This window comes from Saimiri boliviensis, chromosome 10 (assembly GCF_048565385.1).
Source record: "Saimiri boliviensis isolate mSaiBol1 chromosome 10, mSaiBol1.pri, whole genome shotgun sequence".
Classification (NCBI taxonomy): domain Eukaryota; kingdom Metazoa; phylum Chordata; class Mammalia; order Primates; family Cebidae; genus Saimiri; species Saimiri boliviensis.
In genome coordinates this window covers 22,238,460-22,266,026 of record NC_133458.1, presented here as the reverse complement: position 1 = coordinate 22,266,026, position 27,567 = coordinate 22,238,460, and the positions used below count along the sequence as shown (strand labels likewise).

The 27,567-nt window shown below is 48.9% G+C and overlaps 1 protein-coding gene across 2 annotated transcripts; it reads left to right on the top strand.

The window, feature by feature from the left end:
• Positions 1 to 670: 670 nt before the first annotated feature.
• STRA8 (stimulated by retinoic acid 8) lies at positions 671 to 27,567 on the top strand. Of its 2 annotated transcripts, none has more exons than XM_039473012.2 (9): positions 671 to 799; positions 9,351 to 9,548; positions 11,473 to 11,548; positions 12,018 to 12,102; positions 13,985 to 14,011; positions 15,103 to 15,388; positions 20,169 to 20,242; positions 23,566 to 23,677; positions 27,339 to 27,567. In XM_039473012.2, exons 2-9 carry the CDS (start codon positions 9,357 to 9,359, stop codon positions 27,411 to 27,413), a joined length of 927 nt encoding a protein of 308 aa, XP_039328946.1. In that variant the 5' UTR covers positions 671 to 799; positions 9,351 to 9,356; the 3' UTR covers positions 27,414 to 27,567. The 2 variants fall into 2 exon arrangements, with proteins under 2 accessions (XP_039328946.1, XP_074235996.1); XM_074379895.1 differs by lacking the exon at positions 671 to 799 and adding an exon at positions 2,606 to 2,671 and having other exon boundaries at positions 13,970 to 14,209.

Sequence of the window (27,567 nt, the reverse complement as noted above, 5' to 3'; positions counted from 1 at the left end):
TTGAGACGGAGTTTCACTCTTGTTACCCAGGCTGGAGTGCAATGGCGCGATCTCGGCTCACCACAACCTCTGCCTCCTGGGTTCAGGCAATTCTCCTGCCTCAACCTCCTGAGCAGCTGGGATTACAGGCACGCGCCACCATGCCCAGCTAATGTTTTGTATTTTTAGTAGAGACAGGGTTTCACCATGCTGACCAGGATGGTCTCGATCTCTTGACCTTGTGATCCACCCGCCTCGGCCTCCCAAAGTACTGGGATTACAGGCTTGAGCCACTGCGCCCAGCCTCTTTTTTCTTTTTAAGACAGTCTCACTCCATCGCCAGGTGCCAGGCTGGAGTGCAGTGGTGCGACATCAGCTCACTGCAACCTCTGCCTCCTGGGTTCAATCAATTCTCCTGCCTCAGCCTCCCAAATAGCAGGGACTACAGGCATGTACCACCATACCCAGCTAATTTTTGTATTTTTAGTAGAGGTGGGGTTTCACCATGTTGGCCAGGATGGTCTCGATCTCTTGACCTTGTGATCCACCTGCCTCGGCCCCCCAAAGTGCTGGTGAGAGCCACCACGCCCAGCCGAGTGGGTATATTTTAAGGTAAGAGTTTTGCTACTGGGAGGAAGGGGTCAAGGTCAGAGGGTGTGTGTGGATGTTACCGGGAGAACTCATGGTATCCAGAGCTAGTGAGAGGCCACCAGGAGGTCCCCAGTGTTCATGGGCAGAGCCTTCTGCCTTGTAGATATGGGGAAGGTTGACTGAAGTGGACAAGATCCTCATTTTCAATAAAGAAATCAAGCTGCGGCAGGTAGGGAAGTTTCTTAGTAATTGCCCCTCCAGGACTGCATTTTTTCTGGGTGTAATCTGCTTGTGTATGTGGTAGTGGCTTGGGTGGGAGATGGGGTGACTATATGAAAGTCTGTGGCAGATCAGAGGTCAGTTTCCAAACCAAGCTCTGTCATCTTGGTACAAGGCTGAGGCTCCCCAAGCAGAGCTTCACAAACTCCTAGATCCTCAGCAACACTGCAGGTGGGGCTGGTGGTGGGAGGTATGGGGCAGGTCCAGGAGAGAGAAGCCAGGGAGTGGGGGTAGGGTAGTGACAAGGTCCTTAAAGCCCTCAGCGACCTTGAGTCAAGGGGTGTGTGAGAGCCAGAAGGTAGGCAGCCGACCAAAGCAGAATTTTGGAGTGAACATTTAAAATTTTCCTAGAAAGGCCTGTCTCTACAAAAAAAAAAAAAAATTAAAAACTCATGCAGCGTGGTGGTGCGCACCTACAGTCCCAGCTACTCAGGAGGCTGAGGCAGGAGAATTGCTTAAGACTGGGATATCGAGGCTGCAGTGAGGCTGCAGTAAGCTAGAATCAGGCCACTGCACTCCAGCCTGGGCGGCAGAATGAGAACCTGTCTCAGAAAAAAAGAAAAAAAAAAAAATGCTAGAAAAGGAGAATGAGAATTGACACTTACTGGAAGGTTTTTATGTGACAGTTTTTTTTTTATATGTGACATCTCACTGACGTCAAACTTCATGAGTGTCTAAGGCTGCCCGGTATCCTATTGCGTGCTTTCCCTAGGGACTCGTTGATATCCCTTTCAGTCCCTGAGAAGTGGATTCTAAACCAGAATCCCCTGCTAGGCCTGCTAAGCCCTGTGACCCCTGTTTCACCCCTGCCTCAGGAGTGAAGGAGCCCGCCCATCAGATGGCAGCAAGGGGGCGCCTGGGCGGAGCCATGCTTCGTGCACCGTGCACCCGCCCCGAGCCAGGCACTTCAAGGGGCTTAGTCCTCTATCTGCTCACCAAATGTGCAGGGCCTCGCTGGTACCCCCACCAGTATCAACCAAATGTAGTGGGATCATGAGCATCACGAAATATTTCAGGATATAAGGATACAAGCAAAAGGAAGCCTAAAGATGAGAATACATCTATATTTGGGGAGGAAAAATGGATTTTTTTTTTCCAAACTGAAAGAATACCTACTTCCTACTGCCCAGAGTGAAACCTTTTTCTCTCTTATTCTTGATATTTTACTCTGAGCTAATAGACGTCCCTTCTCTGCTCCCAGTTTTCTCCCCGTCTTCTATTTCTTCTTGCCTTATTTAAAATGTCATTTCCCTCTCTCCCTTGTATGCGTCTATTTCCTTCACGCCATTTTCTCATGTTTTCCCTTGAGACAGCGAGCCTGGTATTCTGATGCCATTATCTAAGGGGTTTTCCCTAACCCTCAGGACAACCCTATAAGCTGGTGGCATTGCCCCATTTGAGGGATGAGAAAACTGGGGTTCCAAGCCAAGTGAGTGGAACCAGCTGGAGGACATCTACTTAGTCCTCCCAGGACACATGCAGGCTGTGTGAAGCCCCCGAGCTGATGACTGACACGGGGGTCCCCTCCCTGACCCCTTGCGACCTGCGAGGTGAGAGTCAGCCCCGCCCCGCCCTCTTCTCTCTCCGCCCTTTTCTGTCGCCTTCGGACAACTTGTTACACTGTTTCTTCCACTGCCCACACGCCCATTGGCCCGCCACGGCGCATCCCCATTGGCTGCGGCAGTGGGGGACAGGGCCGCGATTGGTCCCCACCCCTGTAACGAGGTGCCAGTTTCAGACAAGAGCCGCGATCCCCACTCCGGCGCGCGAGGCCGGGTGACTGCTGTCCCAGGAGTGGGGACGTCGCGTGCACAGTCGCCGCGTAAGTATCCTTTGAATGCTCCTCTCCAGAAAGGAGCCCTTGGGTATATGAGTGTTTGTGTAGATGCGAGTGAATTTGACGCCGTGGAGCCAAACAGGTGAACTTTTAGCGCTGAGTTCACAGGAGGCTTTGTATCCGTCATCGTGGCTACCTACATTTTTGAGAATGATTCTGGATTATTACTATTATTATTATTATTTTTGAGACGGAGTTTCACTGTTGTTGCCCAGGCTGGAGTGCAATGGCGCTATCTCCGCTCATTGCAACCTCCGCCTCCCGGATTCAAGCGATTCTCCTGCGTCAGCCTCCCAGGTAGCTGGAATTACAGGCGCGTGCCACCACGCCCGGCTTACTTTTTGTATGTTTAGTAGAGACCGGGTTTCGCCATGTTGGCCAGGCTGGCCTTGAACTCCTGACCTCAGGTGATCCGCCTGCCTCAGCCTCCCACAGTGCCGGAATTACAGGCATGAGCCACCGCACCCGGCCGATTCTGGATTACTTTTACATAATCTGATATAGATAGAGAATCAAAGGAAGCTGCTTGTGAGTTGTGGTACATTATCCAGTGTATTATATTGTTTGCCTGGGGCTTGCTAATGAGAGTGGATCACACTCAAATATTTTGTGGAGTGATGCTTAAAAATGAACATTTCTCTGAAACATGGAGAAGGTGAGGGCATTTTTTAAAAGTTTAGCCTAGGGAGTTTGTTAAATGTCAGCTCTGAGTGGATATAAGTTTCAATAGGAAAACATGTAGTAATGAAAGTATGCTCTGCTTTATAGATAAGAATTAATAAAAAATATATCACGTAACAGTGTTAATCCTCACAAAACTCCCTTTTAGAAGAAGGTATCAATGAAGCTGCCTTCTAACTTTGTTAGGCTGCAAGGTTATGTTTGGCAAGCCCATCTCATGAACAAGACTGAACACAGAAATAAGTTTTGGTTTTGTTTGTTTTTAGACAAAATCTTACTCTGTCACCCAGGCTGGAGTGCAGTAGCACGATCTCAGCTCACTGCAACCTCTACTTCCCAGGTTCAAATGATCCTCCCACCTCAGCCTTCTGGGTGGGCTGGGACTACAGGCACACCATATCCGGATAATTTTTGTATTTTTTTGTAGAGATGGGGTTTAGCCATGTTGCCCAGGCTCCTCTCAAGCTCTTGAGACCAAGTGATCCGCCTGCCTCAGCCTCCCAAAGTGCTAGGATTACAGGCAAGAGCCACCGCGCCTGGGCAGCAGTAAGTTTTGAAAAGGGGAAATTATGTTAGAGCTGTGGCCATTCTGAAATGCCTAGTATTATTTCGGGCCCCAGTTTCCTGTGTAATAAATGGGCTTTGCACAGAGAAAGTTTTCAGTAAACATTTGTTTATAAACATAATGAAGTTCCCAAAATTCCTTAAGACGCAGCTTCTCACACTGTTCTATACCCCACTTCTATTGATTATGAGTGGCTTATTTTTTTTTGCTCCAGATAGTCATAGAATCATGACTACAACCTTTTAAAAGTGAAAACATTCAGACTATAATCTAGTTAAAGAATTTTTACCTCCTTTATGCAGATAAAGAAATTAAAGCCAGATGTGGTAGCTCATGCCTATAATCCCAGCACTTTGGGAGGCCAAGGTGGGAAGATCACTTGAGCCCAGGAGTTCAAAACCAACCTGGGCAACATAACGAGACACTGTCTGTACAGAAAAATTTAGCCAGGCCCAGTAGTGCATGCCTGTAGTCCCAGCTACTCAGAAGGATGAGGTGGGAGACTCAGAAGGATGAGGTGAGAGGATCACTTGAGCCTAGGAATTCGAAGCTGCAATGAGCCATGAGATTGCCGCTGCACTCCAGCCTGGGCAACTGAGTGAGACCCAATCTCAAAAGAAAGAAAGAACAAGAAAAAAAAAAGAAATTAAGAACTAGAGGCCAGAGGTGGTGGCTCATGCTTGGAATCCCAACATTTTAGGAGGCTGAGGAGGGAGGTTCCCTTGAGCCCAGGGATTCCAGACTAGCCCGGGCAACAGAGTGAGACCCCATCTTTATATATAGATGAACTAGAGAGATTCCTTACCTCATCCAAAGTCACAAGGTCACAAGGTTGGTTAGCCTGAAGCTACAGTTATGACCCAGGTCTCAAGCCAATCCATAACCCAACTTGCCTTTCCCTTTGCCAGCTCATTCCATTTTTGACTGTGTCTCTGTATCATCCTTAAGATTAGCTTCCTTTAAACTACTATCTCTGTACTGAGTTCACTCAATTCTCACTCATTTTAGATGCCCAAACAGTCACATTCACCTCTTCAAGCATTCCCAGTTTCCTAAGTCAGGATAGGATATCCAGCCTCTAGACCAGGCATCCCCAAACGTTTTACACAGGGGGCCAGTTCACTGTCCCTCAGACCATTGGAGGGCCGCCACATACTGTGCTCCTCTCACTGACCACCAATGAAAGAGGTGCCCCTTCCTGAAGTGTCGCAGGGGGCCAGATAAATGGCCTCAGGGAGCCACATGCAGCCCACGGGCCATAGTTTGGGGATGCCTGCTCTGAACCCTGTATAATCTTCACCTACCTTTCTTAATTAGCAATTGACCAACATGAGCTTGAAAGAGCTTTTGTAGTCTTCTCAAATGCATTGCCTCTCACTGTACATCTTGCCAAGAACTGAATTCCTGAGGGAATGAATGCTTAGGACGCAGACAGGTCTTTTGGGTTAGGGTGGGACTAAGATGTTATTTTCCTTCCTCCCACCAAGTTTTTCTCTTAATCTTCATTTTCCTCTAGCTCATTCAATCCAGTGTCTCTGCCCATCCCCACGCTGGGGAGATTTTTGTCTTAGTAGTTCAGGCTAAGCCAACCATTTCTTGGGGGTTGAGTTCATCATTTAAGTCTACACATGGTACCACTTCCTGGGAGGGATACAGCTCATGCTTGACACACAGGACCTGACCAAAGATTTTTCGGAGTTGTTGCCAGAACATGATTGAGTTAGAAACCAGTGTGGCCTGGGACTGGGAAGCTCATTAAAGAAAGTGGGACTTAAACTGGGAATTGAAGGGCAAGTTAGCTCCAGATTCATAGAGACTACAGACAGGGGCAGAGAGAGATGGTGTTATAGGTGGAAGGAGAGGCAATGAGTCACAGAATAACGATTGGTGAGCAGAGGAGCAAACCATTCTTTTTTTAAAGAATAAAAGTGACATAAAGGGGAAATTGGGAGATTCTGAGTCTTCGAGGCTATTACAATGCAGCTCCAGACACTAAGGATGAGCCTTTCAGACTATTTTCTCTACATTGCTGTAATTCCTTACACTGCTGGGAGCAGCTTCTCAGATATACTTTGCAACCGCAGAGGGCTTTTAGGAGAGAAGAGTTTTGTTTCTAAATAAAAGATCACTTCTTGATCTCATTTTTACAATAGTTAGCTCTCCTTTTACAGTCTGTTTCATTCCCCCTTCCTAGCCAAACAGCTAACCTTGGAATAAGCCTGGGGGTCCTGCCCTCCTCTCCCCATCCTAGACAGTGATTCTGAGGCACTTCTTCCAGGCGAGCCAGTCCACTCAAATCACAGGTGCCTACGGGACAGACCAAAGTGTATTATTAGATAAAAAAGAGCTCCGTCTAAAAAAGATCTACTTTAGACTCTGTCAGGGCCACAGAGAAGAAAAAATTCTAAGTCGATCGAAATAACTTGGAAAGAATGCCTTGTGGGGATCATAGCACAGTGGTTCCTAGTAGTGAGCAGGAGGCAGGATCTGGAGGGGGGACACTGAAAATCATTCAGGATCTAATTAAGAGTAACATCGCGGGGCGCGGTGGCTCACGCCTGTAATCCCAGCACTTTGGGAGAATTGCTTGAACCTGGGAGGCGGAAGCTGCAGTGAGCTGAGATTGCGCCACTGCACTCTAGCCTGGGTGACAGAATCAGACTCCGTCTCAAAAAAAAAAAAAAAAAAAAAAAAAAAAGTAACATCTCCAGGGCTTGATTCTGCCCTTAAAACGCAATAGGAGGGTCATCTCTCATCTTCCCTGCGGGTTGCCCCCTCCCTGAGCCAAGAGGGGGTGGAAATTTCCCCCAGCTCCTGACCAGGGGGTGGGGCGTGGCTGGGCGAGGGCCAGGCAAGATGGAGGCTGCGGTTCCAGGCAGCTTGGCCAGCATGCTCTGGGGCTGTCCCCACCCCTAGTGGCGAGCAGCCCTGGTGGCTCCTAGAAGCAGCTGGTGGGAAGCCTGCCCCCTATGGGGGAGGCAGAGGACTGCATCCTTGTCCAGGCTGAAACTGTCCACAGAGCAGTCCAGCAATTTCAGGCAGAGTGTGTTTGGGCAGAACCTTGTGAGGATACCCAAACAGTCAGCATTGGCATTGGGAGAGCTCCAGATTCCCTACAAGCCGAGGCTTTTCGTGTTAGTATCCTGACACTGTGAGAGAGTTTGAGGTCCTGGGAGGACCCTGGTTTTTTTATACCTCTGTTCATCTAGAACAGTGCTTCCCACCTGCTTCCCTTTTTATATATGCTCATCTAAATCCCCTGGTGTGCAGGCAATTCTGTTGCTCCTTAACTTAAGTAAAAACAAGAAACAAAAAATCCTACGTTCTTCTGTTCAAAAGGTTCTCATTTTCCCTGGGCAGTTCAAAATCATCAGTTTCACTTTGCTTCCTACTAAAGATTACTTAGTGTCTGGAAATTGAAGATCATGAAGGCACAGGCTCTAATCTAACATAACCCTGGAGCAAGTCTTGAGGGGCCTCTGCAGATTCATGTTGTTTTCCCTTGGAAGATACCACAGTGTAACTCCTGGTAACAGATGTGACACAGACTTGCAGGGACCAGCACGGGCAACCAGAGCATCACCGTTCCCATCTTCCTGCCCTGTTCCAAGAAGCGAAACAAGGGCAAGTTGATACACTGGGGAAGACCAGATGATTGATGAGAAGTTGTTTTTTGACCTAAAAAGTGTTTTTAAAATCCCACATTGCCTGATTGGGTTTATCATCTCATTGGCCTATTTTCCCTAGTAAAGCATACTGGGAAAGGCTTCTTCCATCTCCCTTCCCTATAATCCCTCAATGGAGATTCTGTTTCCAGCTGCTGCCAGCCGTGGTGATGCTTGACACATGAATCAAGAGCTAGTGGTGGCTCTCAAATTGTGAAAGTATAAGAATCACCTGGTGAGCTGCGTGCTGGGTTCCGATCCAATGTTTTTGAGGCAAGGCCTAGCCATGTATATTTTCAACAGTCTCCCCAGGTGACTCTTTTTTTTTTTTTTTTTTTTTTTTTTTTTGAGACAGAGTTTCGCTCTTGTTACCCAGGCTGGAGTGCAATGGCGCGATCTCGGCTCACCGCAACCTCCGCCTCCTGGGTTCAGGCAATTCTCCTGCCTCAGCCTCCTGAGTAGCTGGGATTACAGGCACGCGCCACCATGCCCAGCTAATTTTTTGTATTTTTAGTAGAGACGGGGTTTCACCATGTTGACCAGGATGGTCTCAATCTCTTGACCTCATGATCCACCTGCCTCGGCCTCCCAAAGTGCTGGGATTACAGGCTTGAGCCACCGCACCCGGCCAACTCTTAACATACCTCAAAATTAACAAACCCTTGGCGGAGGTCATGTATTGTCTCTGACGAGCAGGACTGAGCTAAGGGGGAAGTGGACCCAGTAGAAACATCTCACTATAATTCATCAGAACACCAGCACTGAGCACTTAATGGGGGCCAGGCTCTGTGTTATGCCCTGAGGGTACAGAATTGATGAAGTTGAAGCCTCCATGTTCAAAGGGCAGGCAGGCTAGTGGAGAGCAACTCTCTGAGTAGTGGGGTGAGGCCTGATGGAAGGGTCTATGGCTCAGGTAAGAGGCCCTGGCCACTTATTAAAACAATTACGTGTCAGTCCCAGGATCGCCTCCCCTAGAGAAGGGCTTTTGGCTTGTAAGCTCAGATGTGACAAAGAAGGACGCAGTGATCATTTCCAGAACCCTCTAGAGGCAGATAAGGCAAAATGGCTTTCACTTCTCTGTGGTTGGGTGACTTCCTGCTTGCACAGGTGGTAGAGTGACTTTTCTTGTTTTCCTTGTTTTTTTCCTTGAGGTGTATCACAGAAAAATTCATGAGTCTAAAGTGTAACCCTTGAAGGATTTTTTTCTCATATGCATACACCTGTGTAACCACATCTAAGAGGGGACATTCTTAAGGGAGAAAAGACTTCACAGCGGGGACAAATAAGTGTTCAGCTTTGAGCAGTCTGTAAAGCCTGAGATCTCAGGGTACGGCTGTTCTCCTTGGCCATGCTTAAAATTAACCCCTGAAATTAACAAGTGTCTGGTGAGTACCTGCAATGTGTCAGAACCTTCTGAGGTAAGTCCCAGGGCACCTCAACTCTAAGTTGAACATGGGTGGTCTACAATTTTAGGAGCTGAGTTTCAATAACAGATTTTGTGTTGACCCTGTATAATCTCCACCTACCCTTCTTAATTAGCAGATGACCGACATCACCCTCAAAGGGCTTTTGTAAGTTTCTCAAAGACATTGCCTCTCACTGGAAATCTTGCCAAGAACTGAATTCAGGAGGGAGTGAATTTGGGGCCTTTACTTGGGAGGGGTCCCTTCTTCCTGCCTGCCACAATTTGTCTTCCTTTTCCTTTAATATTGTATTTTTATTATCTAGTGCAAAACATAATATTACATTACAGCTTATAATGGCGACCCCTGAAGAAAGCAGCAACCCCCATGAGAGAGCGACACCCCAGCTGCCAGCACAGCTGCAGGAGCTTGAGTCTCGGGTGGCCCGGAGACGCCTGTCCCAGGCCCGCCACCGAGCCACCCTGGCGGCGCTCTTTGACAATCTCAGGAAGACAGTGTACTCTCAGTCCGATCTCACAGCCTCAAAGGTACAGGGACCTGGATGAGGAGAGGGGACATTTCCACGGGGGAGGAAATGTTTCCATGTGTGGAGGGATTGTGCTGGCTTGGAGCTGCCACTTCTGCTGGGGTAGCAACAAATGCACTAGACAGGGCAATTTATAAACAGCAGAAGCTTACCGCTCCCAGTTCTGGAGCCTGCAAAGTCCAAGACAAAGATGCCATCAGATTGGGTGTCTGGCGAGGGCATGCTGTCAGGTGCCTAGACAGGGCTGTCTTGCTGTGTCCTCAGGTCGTGGAAAGACAGACTCCCTCAGGACTCTTTTAGAAGGGGACCAATCACCTTAATCACCCCCCAAAAGGCCCCACCTCTTAATACTATCATATTGGGGATTGGGTCTCAACATACTAAATATTGGAGGGACACACACATTCAGACCACAGCATTTGGGGAAGCGTCTTTCCGTGCTACAAACAAGCCCAAGATTCTGGAAGTCACGCAGCGCCTGCTTCCAAGTCCTTGCTGACCCAATAGCATCCACCTGATCCCTGGGGAGTGTTGAAGAAGCCTAGAAGCCTGCAATCCTCTGCACTGTCATGGTGCTGCGGTTCCCTTCCCCTTCACTTTGGGCTGGCAGGACACTGTGATTCCAGCTTCCCTCAAGTCTCCTTTTAAGTCACCCACCAGAATCCTTGGAATCTAGAATGTCAAATCCCAGGCTGTTCTGCCCCCAGCTGCTTTGGGGTCCCCTCCCGTACCCACCCCACACTCTGGCCACATCTTGCTGCAGAAGGTCCCTAAACCAGGCTGCCTCTCACGGCCTCTGTGTCTCTGCTCATGCAGTTAGCTCTGCCTTTGGGATTCTGTGCACACTTCATAGCTGGGCTTGGCTCACTCTGCTCAGCTGCCCCACTCCATGGAATCTTCTGGACCCCTCCAGTTGAACTAGTCCCTCCTCCTTGTACATTTCCACAGCCCTTTGCTTCTACCACTTGTTAGTACCTACTTAGTTCTATCTTGTGTCATGAGGGGTTGTTTCTGTGCTTGTCCTCCGTGTCAGAGGTTGGCACCCTGGCAGCAGGGACTGTCTTAGGTTCTCTGGATCCCTGGGACTTGGCACCCAGTTTTGCCCTTGTACATGCCCAAGGGATGCATGCAGCCCCTGACAGATGTAGGTGGTTGGCCCAATGAACATTTAGCATTGCTCCTTTTTGAATAATCTTGCTGTTAGCATTTTGACTTTAATAATGTTATATACAGGAAGAAAGGAGGAAAGAAGGAAGGAAGACAGAGAAGGAGAGAAAGAGGAAGGAAGGAAGGAAGGGTGGGAAGGAAGAGAAGGAGGGAGGAAGGGAAATGGAGGGGAGGGAGGGGAGGGAGTGGAAGAAAGGGACGGAGGGAGGGAATTAAGGAAGGGAGGGAGGGAGGGAGAGAAGACGGGAAAGAGGGAAATTTGCCATTGAGGTTGACAGCATTTGATAAGTTTTTAGATCATCTGGAGTATATGCACTTAGCAAATAAAAATAGTGGGAGATTAGGACATTTAATATTAACTAGCCCCTTGCACAATGTTACAACTGAGCTGAAGTCTAGCTCTGTGCTTTGTGCAAGCCTGACATTCATGCAGACCGTGCCTCTTCCATCACTCCTTATTCCACCTTCAAGCTGCCTCTGTAGTTTGCCTTTCTGCAGTGCTAGCAACTTGCTGAACAAAGCTTAACTCTTTCCAAATACTTCGGCATTTTGGTGAGAACCCATTTCTAGGCTACAAACAAAACTTCCTCCCTTCTGTGCATCAGAACAAACTTCCTATTCTTTCTACTGACAAAGTTAAGGGACGTAACTTTGCATCTGAGGGAGCATGGCCTCAGCCCTGGGAAGGAATTCCTGGGTCCACAAACCAGTCTCTGCAGTGAGAGGCTGACTTTAGCATTGTCTCTGCCTCTCCTCAGTGGCAGGTTCTGAATAAGGCAAGGAGCCACATTCCGGAACTGGAGCAAACCCTGGATAATCTGCTGAAGCTCAAAGGTAATGGATTCCTACTTGCCAACCCCATCTCCCTCCCTGGAGAAAACTGGTCCAGTTTTTCTATTGAAAACAGAGATTGGGTTACGATGAATCAATGAATATTTATTGAGGGCCTGCTGTGTGCCAGGCACTGTGCTTGGACCAATGTTGAGGGTCCCTCTACTTAGGGAGCCTGCAGTCCAGCAGGACCAGCCAGAGTCACCAGGCCAGGTAACTTTGATGAGTTCCCTACTGGGGTACTGCTGAAGGCACCTGATCTCATCTTCAGAGGCCAGAGAAAAAGTGGGCTGGTGCTTGTCCAAGGCTCTCCCCTCATACCTGGAAGGAGAAACTGAGCTCTGGTCTCCCTAACGCTGACCCTGGAGAGCTCAGGGTCCCACCCAAGGCCCACCAGGGCCAGAAGGGTGGGAAAGACTCAACAGAGGCCTGACTTTTCCCTTTGTGTTCCTGGTCTTGAACTCCCCAATAGCATCCTTCAACCTGGAGGATGGGCATGCAAGCAGCTTAGAGGAGGTCAAGAAAGAATATGCCAGCGTGTATTCTGGAAATAACAGGTAAGACACCGCAAGCCCCAGGAAGCTGGGGACCTGCTGTGTTCTGACACCCATCAGTGCTTTCTGGTAGCAACCCACCCTTTCCCCTCCAGCCATCGGGGCTGCTGCTTATCATTCAAAACGGGCATATACTGGAGACCATTCCTTTCTCTTTTGTTTTAGTAACATACATTCAATTTTTTCCCAGCTATAAAAATGATCCATGATTATTGCAGAAGATGCAGAAAACACACAAAAGCCTGAAAATATATATTGTCTCAGAACTTAAAGGAAATCAATGTTAATTTTCAAGAAAATCCATCAAGTTTTTTTTAATGTTGCACATTATTCTTTAGAGAAATAAGGCCATAGTGTTTATATTAAAGCTTTTTCTATATGTATTTTTTAAAGCCACAGCTAATGGTTTTCTTGGAGGATACATATGGAAATAAGGAAAATACAAATCTCAGTCTATATTGCAAGCCTCCTGGGAACCTAAGAGAAGCTAAATTAGACTTCATCAGGGAAAAGGAAACATGGTACACCCAGGTGTCACAAATGCTGAAAAGGGAACATTATTAACATGTCACATTCACACTTTGAAGGAGAGACTGATTTGAGAAATGTATTTTTATGATCTCATGGTTCTTTGTTTTTGTTTTGTTTTTTTGAGACAGAGTCTTGCTCTGTCGCCCAGCCTGGAGTCCAGTGGTATGATCTCAGCTCACTGTAACCTCCACCTCCCAGGTTCAAGTGATTATCTTGCCTCAGCCTCCTGAGTAGCTGGGAGTACAGGCACCTGCCACCACGCCTGGCTAGTTTTTGTATTTTTAGTAGAGGTGGGGTTTCACCGTGTTGGCCAAGCTGGTCTCAAACTCCTGACCTCAAGTGATCTACCTCAGCCTCCCAAAGTGTTGGGATTACAGGCGTGAGCCATTGTGCCTGGCCGACCTTGCTTTAACTCAACATGGTACCTTGGGGATTATTCTTATAAGTATGAAGAGATCCCGGGTGCAAGTCCTGACTTTTCCAAATGGTGTTCTATTGTTTCGTTCTCTTCAAGGTGTCTTTTGAAGAGCAGAATTTGCAGATTTTAATGAGTCCAATTTAACCTTTTTTAAGTAGATTGAGCTTTTGGGTTAAACCTAAGTATGTCATTTTTTTGGTGGTATTGTAAATGATGGTTTTTAAAATTTCAATTTCCAAGTGTTCATTGCTACTATGCAGCAATATTATCAATTTTTATATTCTGACATTGTCTCCTGCAACCTTGCTAAATTCCCTTCTTATTTCCAATGACATGTTTGTAGATTGAGATTTTTCTACACAGATAATCACACTGTCTACAAATAAAGACAGATTTGTTTTTTGTGCTTCGATCTATATTCCTTTTATTTCTTTTGCTTGCCTTATTGGACTGGCTAGAACCTCCAGAACAATTTTGAATAGAAGTAGTAAGAGTGGATAGCCTCATCTTATTCCTGATCAGGAGGGGAAACTATCTTTTGCCATTAAGCACAATGTTAGTGGTAGGTCTTTTGGAGATACCCTTTATCAGGCCAACAAATCTGCCTTTTATTCCTAGTTTGCTGAGAGTTTTTTTTTTTTTATCATGTATGGCTATTGATTTTGTTAGATGCTTTTCCTGCATCTATTGGGGTTTTTCTTCTGGAATCTGTTGATCCAGTGAATTGCAGTGATTGATTTTCAAATGTTGAACCAGTTATCTTGCATTCCTAGGAAAAAGCTCATTTGGTCATGATGTGTACACACACACACACACACACACACACACACACACACACTTGCTAAAGTTGCTAAGAATTTCTTGTCCATGTTCATGAGGGATACGAGGCTATAGTTGTCTTGTTTCTGTTTTCTCTCCCAGCCTGTTCTCAAACAGTTTTCCTCAGAATGGTTCCTCCCCTTGGTACCCAACTGAGGGAGTCAGGAAGGATGCTGAGGAGGAGGAAGATGAGGAAGAGGAATACCAAGAAGAAGAGGAGGAGGAGGAGGAAGAGGAGGAGGAGGAGGAAGAGGAGGAGGAGGAGGAGGAGGAGGAAGAGGAGAAAAAAGTGCTCTTATACTCTCCAGGCACTTTGTCGCCTGACCTCATGGAATTTGAACGGTGTGAACCGGGTGGGGTGGCTTTGTGCACCCATGGAGCTCCCTCCCATGGGGAAGGGGACAGAGGCCCCCGCTGGGCTATGCGGCAGCTGCGCACCACAGCTGGAGTGCGTGGTTCAGACCAGGCCCTGAATCACGCACTCTCCAGGATTTTCACATGGGAGGGGCTCAGAGACAGGACTGGCAGAGACGCTAGAGAAATAGTCTCCAAGCTACATTATCATAGCTCATCATACAGTGTTTTTACTTAGACTGGGTGTTTATTTGGGGTGCCTTGTGGGGGGCACAGCTGATGGTCATTATGAGGGCTAAGCCCTCTCTCCCCCAAAACGCATATCCCACAAGCCCGCACTGGTCTTACAGTAGGAAAGATGGTGAATGGCTGGCTCAGATGTCCTTTGCCACTGCCTCCTCCACAGACTCAAGGCTCCTCAGCAGCCATGTTGGCATCCAGAAGAGTTGACTTAATAGCAGGAGGCTGTCTCCACAGCCCAGCCTGACTTACGGGCTGAAGGTTAAAGCTGGAGTCCTATCATACTAGCACATTCATGGGTTCAGAGTGTTAAAGAATATTCCCTTAGGATGAGAGCTGAGGCAGCTACGCCTCGTATCTTCTCTATGACACAGAGGGCTTCCTGGGGCAGGGACTCGGAGAACTTGGGGAGGGGCCCCAAAGCCCAAGGCTATGTCCTTCATGGTCCTCAAGAAGGCTGCTGCTCTCCAAGGGCTAGGGGTGTGCAGAGTCAGAGAAGGCTGAGCCCCAGGAGAGGGGAGGCGCCTCGGCCAGGCCTGTGTGTTGGAGTCCACGCCATGAACCGAATCCCCGGGAGACGGAGCTTCAGACGGTTGGAGAGGGAGCTTCAGGGTTGCGAGACGGTGCCGCTTCTCTTCCAGGTATCTCAACTTTTACAAACAGACGATGGACCTTCTGACTGGCAGTGGGATCGTCTCCCTGCAGGAGGCGGCACTGCCCATCGTCTCCGCGGCCATCTCCCACCTGTGGCAGAACCTCTCGGAGGAGAGGAAGGCCAGCCTCCGGCAGGCCTGGGTGCAGAAGCACCGTGACCCGGCGAGCCTGGCGGGGGCCTGCCGGGAGGCGGCCTGTGCTGAGGGCAGCGTGAAGGACAGCGGCGTGGACAGCCAGGGGGCCAGCTGCTCGCTGGTCTCCACGCCAGAGGAGGTGAGCAGGCCTGCCGGGGTGGCGTGGATGGGGCGCAGGAATCACCGTCGCCCTCAGGCCTTTGCATTTCGCAGGTGGGAGGTGCAGTTTGCCTTCTGGCTCCCAAGGTAGGTTTCTGATTTTCCCAATAATCCCCGCGGGCCACGGAACAGCATTTCTTTGTCTGCGGTTAGTTTCCTGCTTGCCTGGGATGGTCGAAGAGAAGGCGTGGGAGGTTGTCTCAGTTGGGATTCTTTGGGCTGCTAGGGCCTAGATTATGAAACCATGAAGAAATGCACTCCCCACACTCAGGAGGTCCGAGGCAGGTGGAGGGGCTCACCGTGTGCCCGTGGATTCAGGCCTCCCTTGGCTCTGCCCGGCTTCTCATCTTTCCCTCCCCTCCCCACCTCCCCCGGCCCCTGTGGCTGTGGAATGGCAGCCAGAGCAATCAAACTGTCATTTTCCTCCTTTATATCCGGAAAGACAAAGATTTTCTACGAAATCCCTTTCTTAAGAATTAAGGAAGAACTTTTCCAGAACAGCTCCTCCCCTCTCATTGGCCAGAAGTGGCCAAATTGCCAGCCTGCTGAGCCAATGAGTGGTCACACTTAGACCAATCAGGCCCAGCCCTTAAAAGGCGGTGGGTTCCCACGCCCCCCAAAGAGCACTGGGGCCCTCTGTGAAGGGGAGGGCGCCGCAGCTGCCACTGCTAATGCATTTCTCGGGGTTCAGTCCGCTAGTCAGAACAGCCGTGGCCATGGTCTGCAAAGCAGGTTGCGTCTGAGGCCGCCCAGCACGGAGACAAAAGTGGGCCCACAGCTGGTCTTTGAGAATGAGGAGGGGCTCAGATCTCTGCTCTACAACACCGCCCAGGCTGCGCTGGCTTCTCTAGCCCAGGGGCAGACGATTCGCTCTCTGCACACGCCTGTGCTTAGTGAACATTTAGCATCCACGGTTTCCTCCTGACACATGCCACCCCCTTGACCTGACTTTCCATATGCTTCTCAGTCCGGGCGCCTTTGAGAAGACGACATGCTAGTTTCCCAATGTCTCTCTGTGGCGTCTTAGAGTCAGAGAGCCTCCCATTGTCTCTGACGCTGGGGTTGCAGTCCTGGAATACCCCCAGTTTTTTTTAAAGCTTCCTCAGCTATCAGGCCCAAGCCTGGAGAACAGCAGAGATGTCACCCATTCCTGTCCTTCCAGTTTGCAGGCCTAGCCAGCAGTGTGACTTGTCTAGAACACCCAGTTCCCGCGTCAGTGACTGTATTTCTCTCATCACACATTTTTTCATGTCACTCTGCCCTTTGGTCACCTGTTGATGGTCAACCCCCCATTATCTTCCCTGATGCTTCTCAAGTGAATCACCTGTGGAGTTTCTTAAAAGTCAGGTGCCTGGCCAGGCACGGTGGCACACGCCTGTAATCCCAGCACTTTGGGAAACCAAACAAAGTGGGAGCATTGCTTGACCCTAGGAGTTTGAGACCAGCCTGGACAACATAGTGAGACTGCACCTTTACTAAAAATTTCAAAGAATAGAGAGGTGTGGTGGTATATACCTGTAGTCCCAGCTACTCAGGAGGCTGAGGCAGGAGGATTCTTTGAGCCCAGGAGGTCAAGGCTGCAGTGAGCTATGATTGTGTCACTACACTCCAGCCTGGGCAACAGAGCAAGACTTTACCTCACACACACACACAAAAGTCAGGTGCTCAGCTGCTATCCCAGACCTACCGAATCAGAGCCTCTGAGGGTGGTGGAGCCTCAGGATATGCATTTTTAACAAGCTTCCCTGGTGGCTGGTGCAGATGAGCGGTGGTCTACCAGCTACGACCTTGGTCCCTTCCCCGACCTCCACGCATCGGTCCACCAGACTGTGGCTTCTGATCTCGTTTTCCTCTAATGTTGGGTCCACCATGAGAAGATGTGCATTCTGGTCCATGATAGCTCAAGAAGGATGATTAGGACCTCACACCCAAGGCATGTATGAAAAGCCAGCCAAGCAGATGTGTTTACAGCCCCAAAGTGCCAAGCCCTGGAGTCTCACACAAAGAAAACGAATGGAAAACACAGTCATGGGCTGCAAGATGTTCTGGGCAACAACAGACCACATAGACAACGGTAGTCCCATAGATGATAATGGAGCATGTATGGAAATCTAATATATGGTACCTGATATGCACATTGCAGATCAAGTAAGGGGAAACAATTGATATTCAGCGACGGAACTTGGATTTGGGGTTTTCCATATGCAAAAATATATATAAATAAATACATGGGCTGGACGCGTAATCACGTCTATAATTCCAGCACTCTGGGAGGCCGAGGCAGTTGGACCACCTGAGGTCAGGACTTTGAGACCAGCCTGGCCAACATCGTGAAACCCTGTCTCTACTAAAAATATAAAAATTAGCTGAGCATGGTGGCGAGCGCCTGTAATCCCAGCTACTCAGGAGGCTGAGGCAAGAGAATTGCTTGAACCTGGGAGACAGAGGTTGCAGTGAGCTGAGGCCATGCCATTGCACTCCACTCTGGGTGACAAGAGTGAAACTCTGTCTCAAATAAGTAAATAAATAAATGTATATGTGCCATCTAGGTTTGCATAAGTATACTCTGTGATGTTCACGTGACAAAACTGCCTAAGGATACATTTCTCAGAACCTATCCCTATCAGTAAGTGATTCATGACAGTATCTACTAAATGCCTGAGCAATTCTGTCAAATTTGACTGTGCCAGCATGAACACTTCCTCAGGAAGAACACATCCAAAGAGAAAACAACCAGAATCTAATGTCTCCAAATCATGGCAACAACTTTTCTGGGTTTTTCAGGGAGGCCTATGGGCTGATGATATTCCTTGGATATTAAAGGAAGCTGGCAGCAGATTCCTTCAGCTGTGCCCAGAAGCAGGGCTCTGCGTGCACCGCTGTGCCCAGATTTAGGCCAGGCCAGGGCTGGGTGATAAGGTAGGCAGAACAGAGAACTCCCATGCCCGAAGCAGGGACAAAGCCACAGTTACTCCTGCTGTGCAGTGTAACCGCTGCAGCCCTTGTTCCACCTGGAAAGGTTCTGCGGCAGAACTGCTATGTCAGAGGCCAGCAGCAGGGTCCAATGGGCTTGGGAGGCACTGGACTGCTCCGTTTCAGTTCAGAGAGAAGCTGCCCTGTGGTTGTGGTGGCATTCTGGAAAGGCTGCAGAACCTGGTCTGGGGGTCCCCTCTCAGGCTGGCTTGGGAAGGGGATTTGCACAGGTGAGCACGATGTGTGGCCAGTGACTTTGGTGGGCTGATTGCTTAAGGAAGGAATTTCAGGGCTGGGTCCCTGTTCCAGGCCTGCCAGGGAGGAACATGAAACTGATGGGCTTCAGGGCTGATGGACCCTGGATCACAGGCCTTTCTGTGGCCCCTTTCCAGACTCTCTTTGATATGACCAAAGAGTTATCAAGTAGAAGTATAAAAGAAAATGTCCGGAAAACTAGGAGCGGGGCCAGAGTCCCAAGGGATTCAGTTCCAGGGAAGCAAATTGAAAGAAGACAGAAAGGGCAGACACCAATCTTTTTGGAAGAGCTGTGTCTCACAGGGAGGGGAGAGGAGAGGACAGACCCTGGCAGAACCTGCCAGCACCTGCCAACTTGGGGTCAGAGGACTTCCTCTCCTCTCTGAGGGGTGACTGCCAGCGTAAAGGGAATGTCAGTTGCAGCAAAGCATGTTCAGTTAAATTTTTAATACAAAACCGTCCCCTGCACTATTTGGAACATTCTTATACTAAAAATTATTCATTCTTTATCTGAAATTCAAAACACAACTTGGCATTTCCTATTTGTATTTGCTAAATCTGGCAGTCAAATAAGTGTAAATCATGTTTCTGTAACATATTTAATATTCTCTAACAAATTAGGGGGAAGCAGAATGAAAAAGTGTCTATATGGCAAGATACCAAATTGGAAATATATATATTATTTTATATTCCAGGTTGGAAGTATATGATATTATATACCTAGGGAAGTGACTGGAGAGAATTAGATCAGTGTGGCAACAATGGATATCTGGGTGGGTTTGTTTCTCAGTGATTCTGATTTTCTTAATCTGTTTCTATTTTCCAAAATTTCCACAGTGAACATGTATGTCTCTTATAAAGCAGATAATGTTCAATTATGTGCCAGGTAGGTCTGTTATAAAGCAGATAATGTTCAGATGTAACCAGATATATCACATACATTATCTTACTGAATTCTTGGAATGGCCCTATGAGTAGACACTGACGTGATTCCTGTTCTATAGAGGAGGATTTGTGAGAGGAAGTAACTTGTCCCAGGTCACACAGCTAGCGAGGAGCAGGGCTGGGAGTTGATCTGCCTGCAGCCTAACCCAGAACCTTTCCGACCCTCTGGATGCAGCTGCCCCAGCACGGGACTGCTAGACTGTGGACCCTGGGCTCCAATAATCTGTCCACCTTGGGAGGTTTTGATGAGCTTTTTCTCAGTGGTAAACTGAGGTTCTGGTAATTGCGTCTCATACCTGAGCTTCTACCTCCTTTGGCAAGAGAAGTCACAATCCCCAGTTCTTCCTGTGCCTCTCTGCTACCTCAAGGGTTGGCAGTTTGTTCTGGGCATTCTAGAGTTTAGCATTTACCCCCTAGGAAGAACACCAAGCAGAGCCCCTGGGTGTGGGCCCCAGCTCTGACATGCATGCCCTCTGGGGTGTGGTGTAAAGAGAGAGCCTTTCCACTCATCTCTCCCCCAGCAGCCCAGAGCAAGTGTGAAATTGTCAAGTTATTTCCCACGCATGAAGTGCTGCGCTTTCTTTCAGATCCTTTTTGAAGATGCCTTTGATGTGGCAAGTTTCCTGGACAAAAGTGAGGGTCCAAGTACATCTAGCTCCAGGTGAGGAAGAGCGTGTGAGATAGCATGCACCCATCTATGGATGGGTGTGAGATTGTGTGTGGGGGGAGGGGGTTGGGTGAGTTTGCATGTGCATGAATGTGATTAGTCTGTCAGTCTGAGAGTGTGTGTGTATGTACTCCTGCTGGGACGTTCCAGAGCCTCTCCTCTGCAGCCTCTAGATGAGTGTTGTATTAGTCCATTCTCACACTGCTATGAAGAACTACCGGAGACTGGGTAATTTATAGAGAGGTTTAAGTGACTCACAGTTGCACAAGATGTACAAGAGGCATGGCTGGGGAGGCCTCAGGAAACTTACAATCATGGCAGAAGGCAAAGGGGAAACCTGTGTATCCTCACATGGTGACAGGAGAGAGAGAGAGTGAAGGGGGAAGTGCTACACACTTTCCAAACAAGCAGATCTTGTGAGAATTCTGTCATGAGAATAGCAAGGGGGACACCCACGCCCATGGTTCAATCACCCCCCACCAGGCCCCTCCTTCAACATGTGGGGATTATAATTCCACAGGAGATTTGAGTGGGGACACAGAGCCAAACCCAGATCAGGTGCTTAATTCAGTGGGTGTTCTTAGGGATCTGTTTTTTTTTTTTTTTTTTTCTGTGATTGGAAGTAAGCTGGCCCTAGGATTGTGTTATTGCCCTGGGGATGACATTATCTGTGGCGTCTTCAGAGTAGAAAATTCACACACATTATCTTACTTAATTCTTGGAATAGCCCTATGAGTAGACACTGATGTGATTCTTGTTTTATAGAGGAGAATTTATGAGAGGAAGTATCTTGTCCCAAGTCACACAGCTAGCGAGGAGCAGGGCTGGGAGTTGGCTTGCCTGCAGCCTAACCCAGAGTCTTCCTGACCCTCTGGATGCCGCTGCCCCAGCATGAGACTGCTAGACTGTGGACCCTGGACTTCAGTAATCTGTCCGCCTTGGGAGGTTTGAAGAGCTTTTTCTCAGTGGTAAACTGAGGTTCTGGTAATTGCATCTCACACATGAGCTCCTACCTTCTTTGGCAAGAGGAGTCACATCCTGGAACAGGGCTGGGACACACCAGGTCATCAGCTGCAGGGTGGGCATCTGTTCTCTTTGCAACCTATTCCCAGTGTGTTAGCCCTGCTGACCTCTGCTGAGGGCTGCTATCTCCCTGCCTTAAGTCCATTAACACTAAATGCCATAGACCGGGTGGCTTATAAACAACAGAAATGTATAAATATCACAGTTCTGGAGGTTGGGGAGTCCAGGATCAAGGTCCCAGTCCCAGCAGAGTCAGAGCCTCATTTTTTCACAGAGGGTACCTTCTAGATAAAACCTCACATGGTGAAGAGGCAAGACATCTCTCTGGAACCTGTTTCTTTATTTTTAATTTTATTTTTTAAGATGGAGTCCCACTCTGTCACCCAGGCTGGAGTGTAGTGGCACAATCTAGGCTCACTGCAACCTCTGCCTCATGGGTTCAAGCAATTCTCCTGCCTCAGCTTCCCGAGTAGCTGGGATTACAGGCACATGCCACCATGCTCAGCTAATTTTTGTATTTTTAGTAGAGACGGGGTTTCACCTTGTTGACCAGGATGGTCTCGATCTCTCGACCTCGTGATCCACCCGCCTCGGCCTCCCAAAGTGCTGGGATTACAGGCGTGAGCCACCGCGCCCGGCTAGACCACAGCTTTTTTAAGCAAAGCAAGGGAATTTCAGTCCTAAATGATTTCTCTTTCAGAAAACACCCCTTTGGGGCATGGTTAGTCAAGCTACTAACTGTTTTAAAATCAGTTTAGTGGGCATGGTGGTGTGTGCCTGTAATCCCAGCTACTCAGGAGGCTGAGGCAGGAGAATTGCTTGAACCCAGGAGGCGGAGGTTGCGGTGAGCCAAGATCGCGCCATTGCACTCCAGCCTGGGTAACAAGAGCGAAACTCCATCTCCAAAAAAAAAAGCTGTGGTCTTAGGGCCTGAAGGCACAGGGTCTTCAGATATCTGAGCTGCTGTCATGGCTAAAAAGAACCCTGGACGTTTCATTTTTCTGCCTTGGGAGCGAGAGTGACATATCCTTGTGATCCCAGTGAATATTCCTATTGTTCTCTCAAGGGGAGCCTGGCCTATGGGTGCCTGTGAGGCCCTGGGGCCACAGCTGTCCCTAGTAACCCAGCTGGCCTTTCAACAGAGCTTCAGGCAAACCATACGTCAGCATTTTGGCTCCATTCTCCCTGTTCCACCCGGGCCAAATGGACTTAGGGAGAAGTGGGGTTGACAGAGGAGGGCTTTGTCCTCTCCAGATCAACCTTCCAGAGTGACTCAAGCGCTTCTCAGCTGTGAGTGGGGTTACATTTTGCTGCAATTGGCTGGAAGAGACATTCCTGTTTCCGTGCTCAGCTCGGGCTGCAAAGACAACCATGGAGAAGCTGCCAGCCTGTCCTTGCCAAGCAATATTCAGAACTCTCTGCCCTGCTGATGGAACAGGAAAACAACCTATTAAAAATGTCCTACTTTCCCTAGAAAAGTCAGGGGTTGCTGCCAGGGGGTTCCTAAGCGGACTGCAGGACCTGGTCCCAGGAGGAAGTGAGGGCCGCCTACTGGCTCCCAGAAAGTGAGTGCCGGCTGTCCTACAGACGCACAGTCTCTGTGCTCCAACGAGCCCTCCGAAGCAGGGACCACATTGCAGGGTCCTGGCTCTTAGCAGGCATCCCTAAATGTTGCACGAGCCCCCACCACCTTTCCCAAAGGCTAAGCTGTCTCATCATCTTCTGAGGCCCTGCAGCTTTTCAAGGATTTTAATGTCTGCTTCCAAACTGGGCTGCTTATGGTGACCTAAGCTCGAGTCACACAGGGCTTCTCCCCTTGTTCCAGGCAGGCAGGAGGAAAAAGAACCCGCACCACAGGCCTCCTTTCTGCACCAGGGCTTGAGTTCCACAGTAGACCCTCAGAGCAGGGGCAACTCAGGGGACTGAACTCAAGACACGCCACGTACTCCAGAGCTGCCTCAGCAGCCACAGTGGAACCGGAACCGTGGGGCGTTCTGTGGGAGGTTGACTGAGGGACAGAGGAACTCTTGTTCCCTTGTTCCAGAAGCCACAGCTCAGAACACTAAATTGGGGCACAGGAGCCAGTCTCACCACAGTCTCAATTTTCCAGACGATTCCAGACATGATATGTGAGCAGAGGCAACACAGACCTTTCAAGGACGGGTCTGGGCTGTCTGAGAATTTACAAGTACTTGGTTCACATTGTAACACAAATCTTTCAGGGGAGAGGGAGGCAGAGTCGAAAGATCAGGATCCTGAATTATCTGTTTTCCCTTCTTCTTTTCTCTTGTCAGTTCAGTGCTTGCCAGCTCCAACCCAGAAAACCCAGAGGAAAAGTTTCAGCTCTATATGCAGATTATCAACTTTTTTAAAGGCCTTGGCTGTGCAAACACTCAAGTAAAACAGGTAGGACAGGGTAGGGGACCGTGGTACCTCTGCCCACCTCCCTTAGGTAGCAGAAAGGGCTATGGGCAGCCCTCACCTGACCTCACCCCAATCATACCATGAGGGGCCACTGGGCAGGGACACTCTTTCATTCTCTCTGGCTTGCTCTATGGATGGTCACCTTCAGCCTGATGCATCCTGTAGAATGAACGGAAGATTTCCAGGGAACCAAGAAAGACAGAGTGGTGTCCTCTAGGGCAGTGGTCCGCAACCCCTAGGCCACAGATCAGTACCCATCCACGGGTGCTAGGAACAGGGCTACACAGCAGAAGGTGAGCGTGACCGCCTGAGCTCCACCTCCTATCAGATCGGCGGCGGCATTAGGTTCTCATAGGAACACAGACCCATAGTGAACTGTTCATGCAAAGGGTCTAGGTTACGCACTCCTTACGAGAATCTAACTAGTGTCTGATGATCCAGGTGGACGGTTTCATCCTGAAACCATCCCTCCTCTGTGGAAAAATCGTCTTCCATGAAACTGGTTCCTGGTGCCCTGAAGGTTGGGCAGCCCTGGACCAGGAACCTTTTGAAGCAGGGACCAGATCCCAGGGACCTGACTCTCAGCAGGCATTCATAAATGTTCAGTGTGTGAACCCTTGACACTCTTCCAAAACGCTGAGCTGTTTCATCGTCTTCTGTAGTCTTCATCATCTTCAGTAATATTTGCTGTCAGCTTTTGAAGGATATTAATGTCTGTTTCCAAATTGTTCCACTTAGGGTGCCATGAGCAGTGGGAGTCCTGGTTAGGAGGACCATTTCTGGAAGCTTTTGTCAGGGTAGGGGGGTTACGCCTGAGCCGCCAAAGGGACGGGCTCTTTCAGATTCATAGCCAGGGATTTGTCTTTACTGATTTAGCAAAACTACAACTATTTAAAAGGTAAGTTATGATAATAGCAAATGTTTGTCTAAACATAGTCAGGACAGCTGTTCAGTACTTAGTCCTCTTCCAACTAAGTCTTCATTTCCCTCTGCTGGGACCACAGCGAATCCTCACGAGGAGTAAGAGCCTGTCCCTGCAATTTGTGTTCCCCTTCCCGCCAATCCTTGGGCGACTGTCCCCTGGAGCAGTTGTCCCCTCTTTCTCTCAGATGCAGTTAAATTAGCCTATCTGGGCTGGGCGCGGTGGCTCAAGCTGTAATCCCAGCACTTTGGGAGTCAGAGGCGGGTGGATCACGAGGTCAAGAGATCGAGACCATCCTGGTCAATATGGTGAAACCCCATCTCTACTAAGAATACAAAAAAATTAGCTGGGCATGGTGGCGCGCGCCTGTAATCCCAGCTACACAGGAGGCTGAGGCCGGAGAATTGCTTGAACCCAGGAGGCGGAGGTTGCGGTGAGCCGAGATCGCGCCATTGCACTCCAGCCTGGGTAACAAGAGCGAAACTCCATCTCAAAAAAAAATAAAAAATAAAAAAATTAGCCTATCTTACCAAGACTTTGAGAATAGACAAAAAGGACCATCTTTGCTTTGCCTCCTTCTCCACCTATGGTAGAAAACATATAATAAGCAGGGATTCTAGTATCCACACAAAGCAAAGGTGTGGCTAGGCACAGTGGCTCTTGCCGGCGGGCCGAGGTGGGCAGATCACTTGAGCCCAGGATTTCAAGACCGGTCTGGACAACATGGCAAAACCTTATCATTACAAAAAAATCCAAAAATGAGCCAGGTGTGGTGGTGCACACCTGTAGTCCCAGCTACTCGGGAGGCTGAGTTGGGAGGATCATTTGAGGCTACAAGGTGGAGGTTACAGTGAGCTGAGATCACGCCACTGTACTCCAGCCTGGGCAACAGAGTGAGACTCTCTCAAAACAACAACAACAAAAGAAAGCAAAGATGCCAAACTTCAGTACTCCTAGATTCCTGATGCCTCAGTATTGCAAGAGCAGGGCCCAGGCATCTGCATTTTGAATCAACTGTCCAAGTGGCTCTGGGGCAGGAGGACTCAGGCTTTGATAGACTCTGGTGTAAACAGAAAAGTTTCATTCTCTTCTCAACCTCTGCTATTGTCTTCCCACTAAACAAAGGGCCCACATGATTTGCCCAGAGACTGTGGTCCCACCTCCCTGGCACTCTTGATCCCTATTTCCCTGCCCCTATCAGGAGAGCATGGTGAATGGGAACTGCTTCTCCAGGGCAGGAAAGGCTCAGTGTGGAGGTCGGCCCCACTATCAGGATGTCACCCTTGGGACCAGGTCCCACAGTCATTAAGATGGTTGACTGGGGTCAGGAGTGCCACCCGGGCCCGTGGGGATCCACCCTGATCTGCAGGGCTGCCAAGTTACAGGGGTCATTTTCTGCTGGGATGGAGAGAAACAGGAAGAGAAAAACCCCAGGAACATACTTTTAGGGAACAAGGTCATGGAGAGTCCCGAGGGGTTGGCTGGGATCACTGCTACAGTGTCCCTTTAAGGACTGAGAAACCCTTGCTAAGCAAACAGTGCTGCCTCTGTTTTTTTACCCAGGCTAGCATGCAGTCATGGCATGGTCTTGGCTCACTGCAACCTCTACCTCCTGGGTTCAAGCGATTCTTGTGCCTCAGCCTCCAGGATAGCTGGGATTACAGATGCACATCACCATGTTTGGCTAATTTTTTTTTTTTTTTTTTAAGTACAAACAGGGTTTCACCATGTTGGCCAGGCTGGTCTCGAACTCCTAACCTCAGGTGATCCACCTGCCTTGCCCTCCCTAAGTGCTGGGATTACAGGATCTCCCAAGTGCTGGGATCTCCAAGAGCTGGGCAGGGAGGGCCTTTGTGCTCAGGGCAGCCTGAACTCCCGCTGGTAAGAGAGGAATGCAGGAACTCAGGCCAGCCACCCCCGGTGGCTCACCAAGCCAGCTGCGTGAGAAAGAAGAAATACAGATTTTCAGAAGGGACTGCACATAGTAGGTCCTCAAGCAATATGTGCCAGTGCTAGCCAGCATGAGCCACCACGCCCAGCTGCAGTGTTGCTGCTTAAAAAAGAATCATCTCCTAATAGATAACCTATGTACATGGCATAAAATTTACAAGTTACCAAAAGATATACAATGGCTACTTAGTCTTCTGTCTCCCTTGCTTCCTACCCCATACTTTCCCCCAGAGGCAACTGAGGTGACCAGTTTCTTGGGCACTCATCCAAACAAACTCTGCAGATACTCATATTCTTTCAAGCACAAACAGTAGCCTATGATACACAGTGCTTTCTTTGCACTTTGCCCTTTGTATATAGTACATCCCATAGATAGAGCGCTGTCTCATTATTTTTGTTGGAAACCAGCTGCATGGTGTTTCATTGCTGGGAGCACCATGGAGCAGTGCACTGTCTTCTACTGATGAACATTTGGGTAAAGCCTTACGACATCCTCTGCCTCTCTTATGGGACCCTGGAAATCCCCAGGATAAAAAAGAAGCCAGTTCTGCTCTAGCTCTTCTGGAGGTCACAGAGTGATGAAGACAGTGAAATGGAAATGGTACCTTCCCACTGAGAAGGAAGTGGGAACCTGGAGATGAAAACGCAGCTGAAGAGACGTAGGGTAGAGTCTGAGGGCTGGGCACACCAGAGCTGCAGGAGCCTTCCTATCTGCCTGGGGCCCAAGACCCACGGATGAAAAGTGAACCTCTTTCACCCTATGTCTTGCAGGAAGCATCCTTTCCTGTTGATGAAGAGATGATCATGTTGCAGTGCACGGAGACCTTTGACGATGAAGATTTGTAATGCAGAAGTGGGGCTGGGACGGGAGGGATGGAATGAGGTGGGCAGTTCCCAAGGCAGCTAAGGTTGCACGTGCCTTGGCCTCCAGGACCCTTTGGAGTGGGTTGTTCCAGAAGCATTTTGATGATTTTCTGATTATTATAATGTATAAGAGAAG

Coding starts and splice junctions, on each gene's coding strand:
- STRA8 (XM_074379895.1), top strand. CDS start 9,357: ATGGCGACCCCTGAAGAAAGCAGCAACCCCCATGAGAGAGCGACACCC. Junction 9,549..11,472: donor CCGATCTCACAGCCTCAAAG/GTACAGGGACCT, acceptor GCCTCTCCTCAG/TGGCAGGTTCTGAATAAGGC. Junction 14,210..15,102: donor GACCTCATGGAATTTGAACG/GTGTGAACCGGG, acceptor CTTCTCTTCCAG/GTATCTCAACTTTTACAAAC.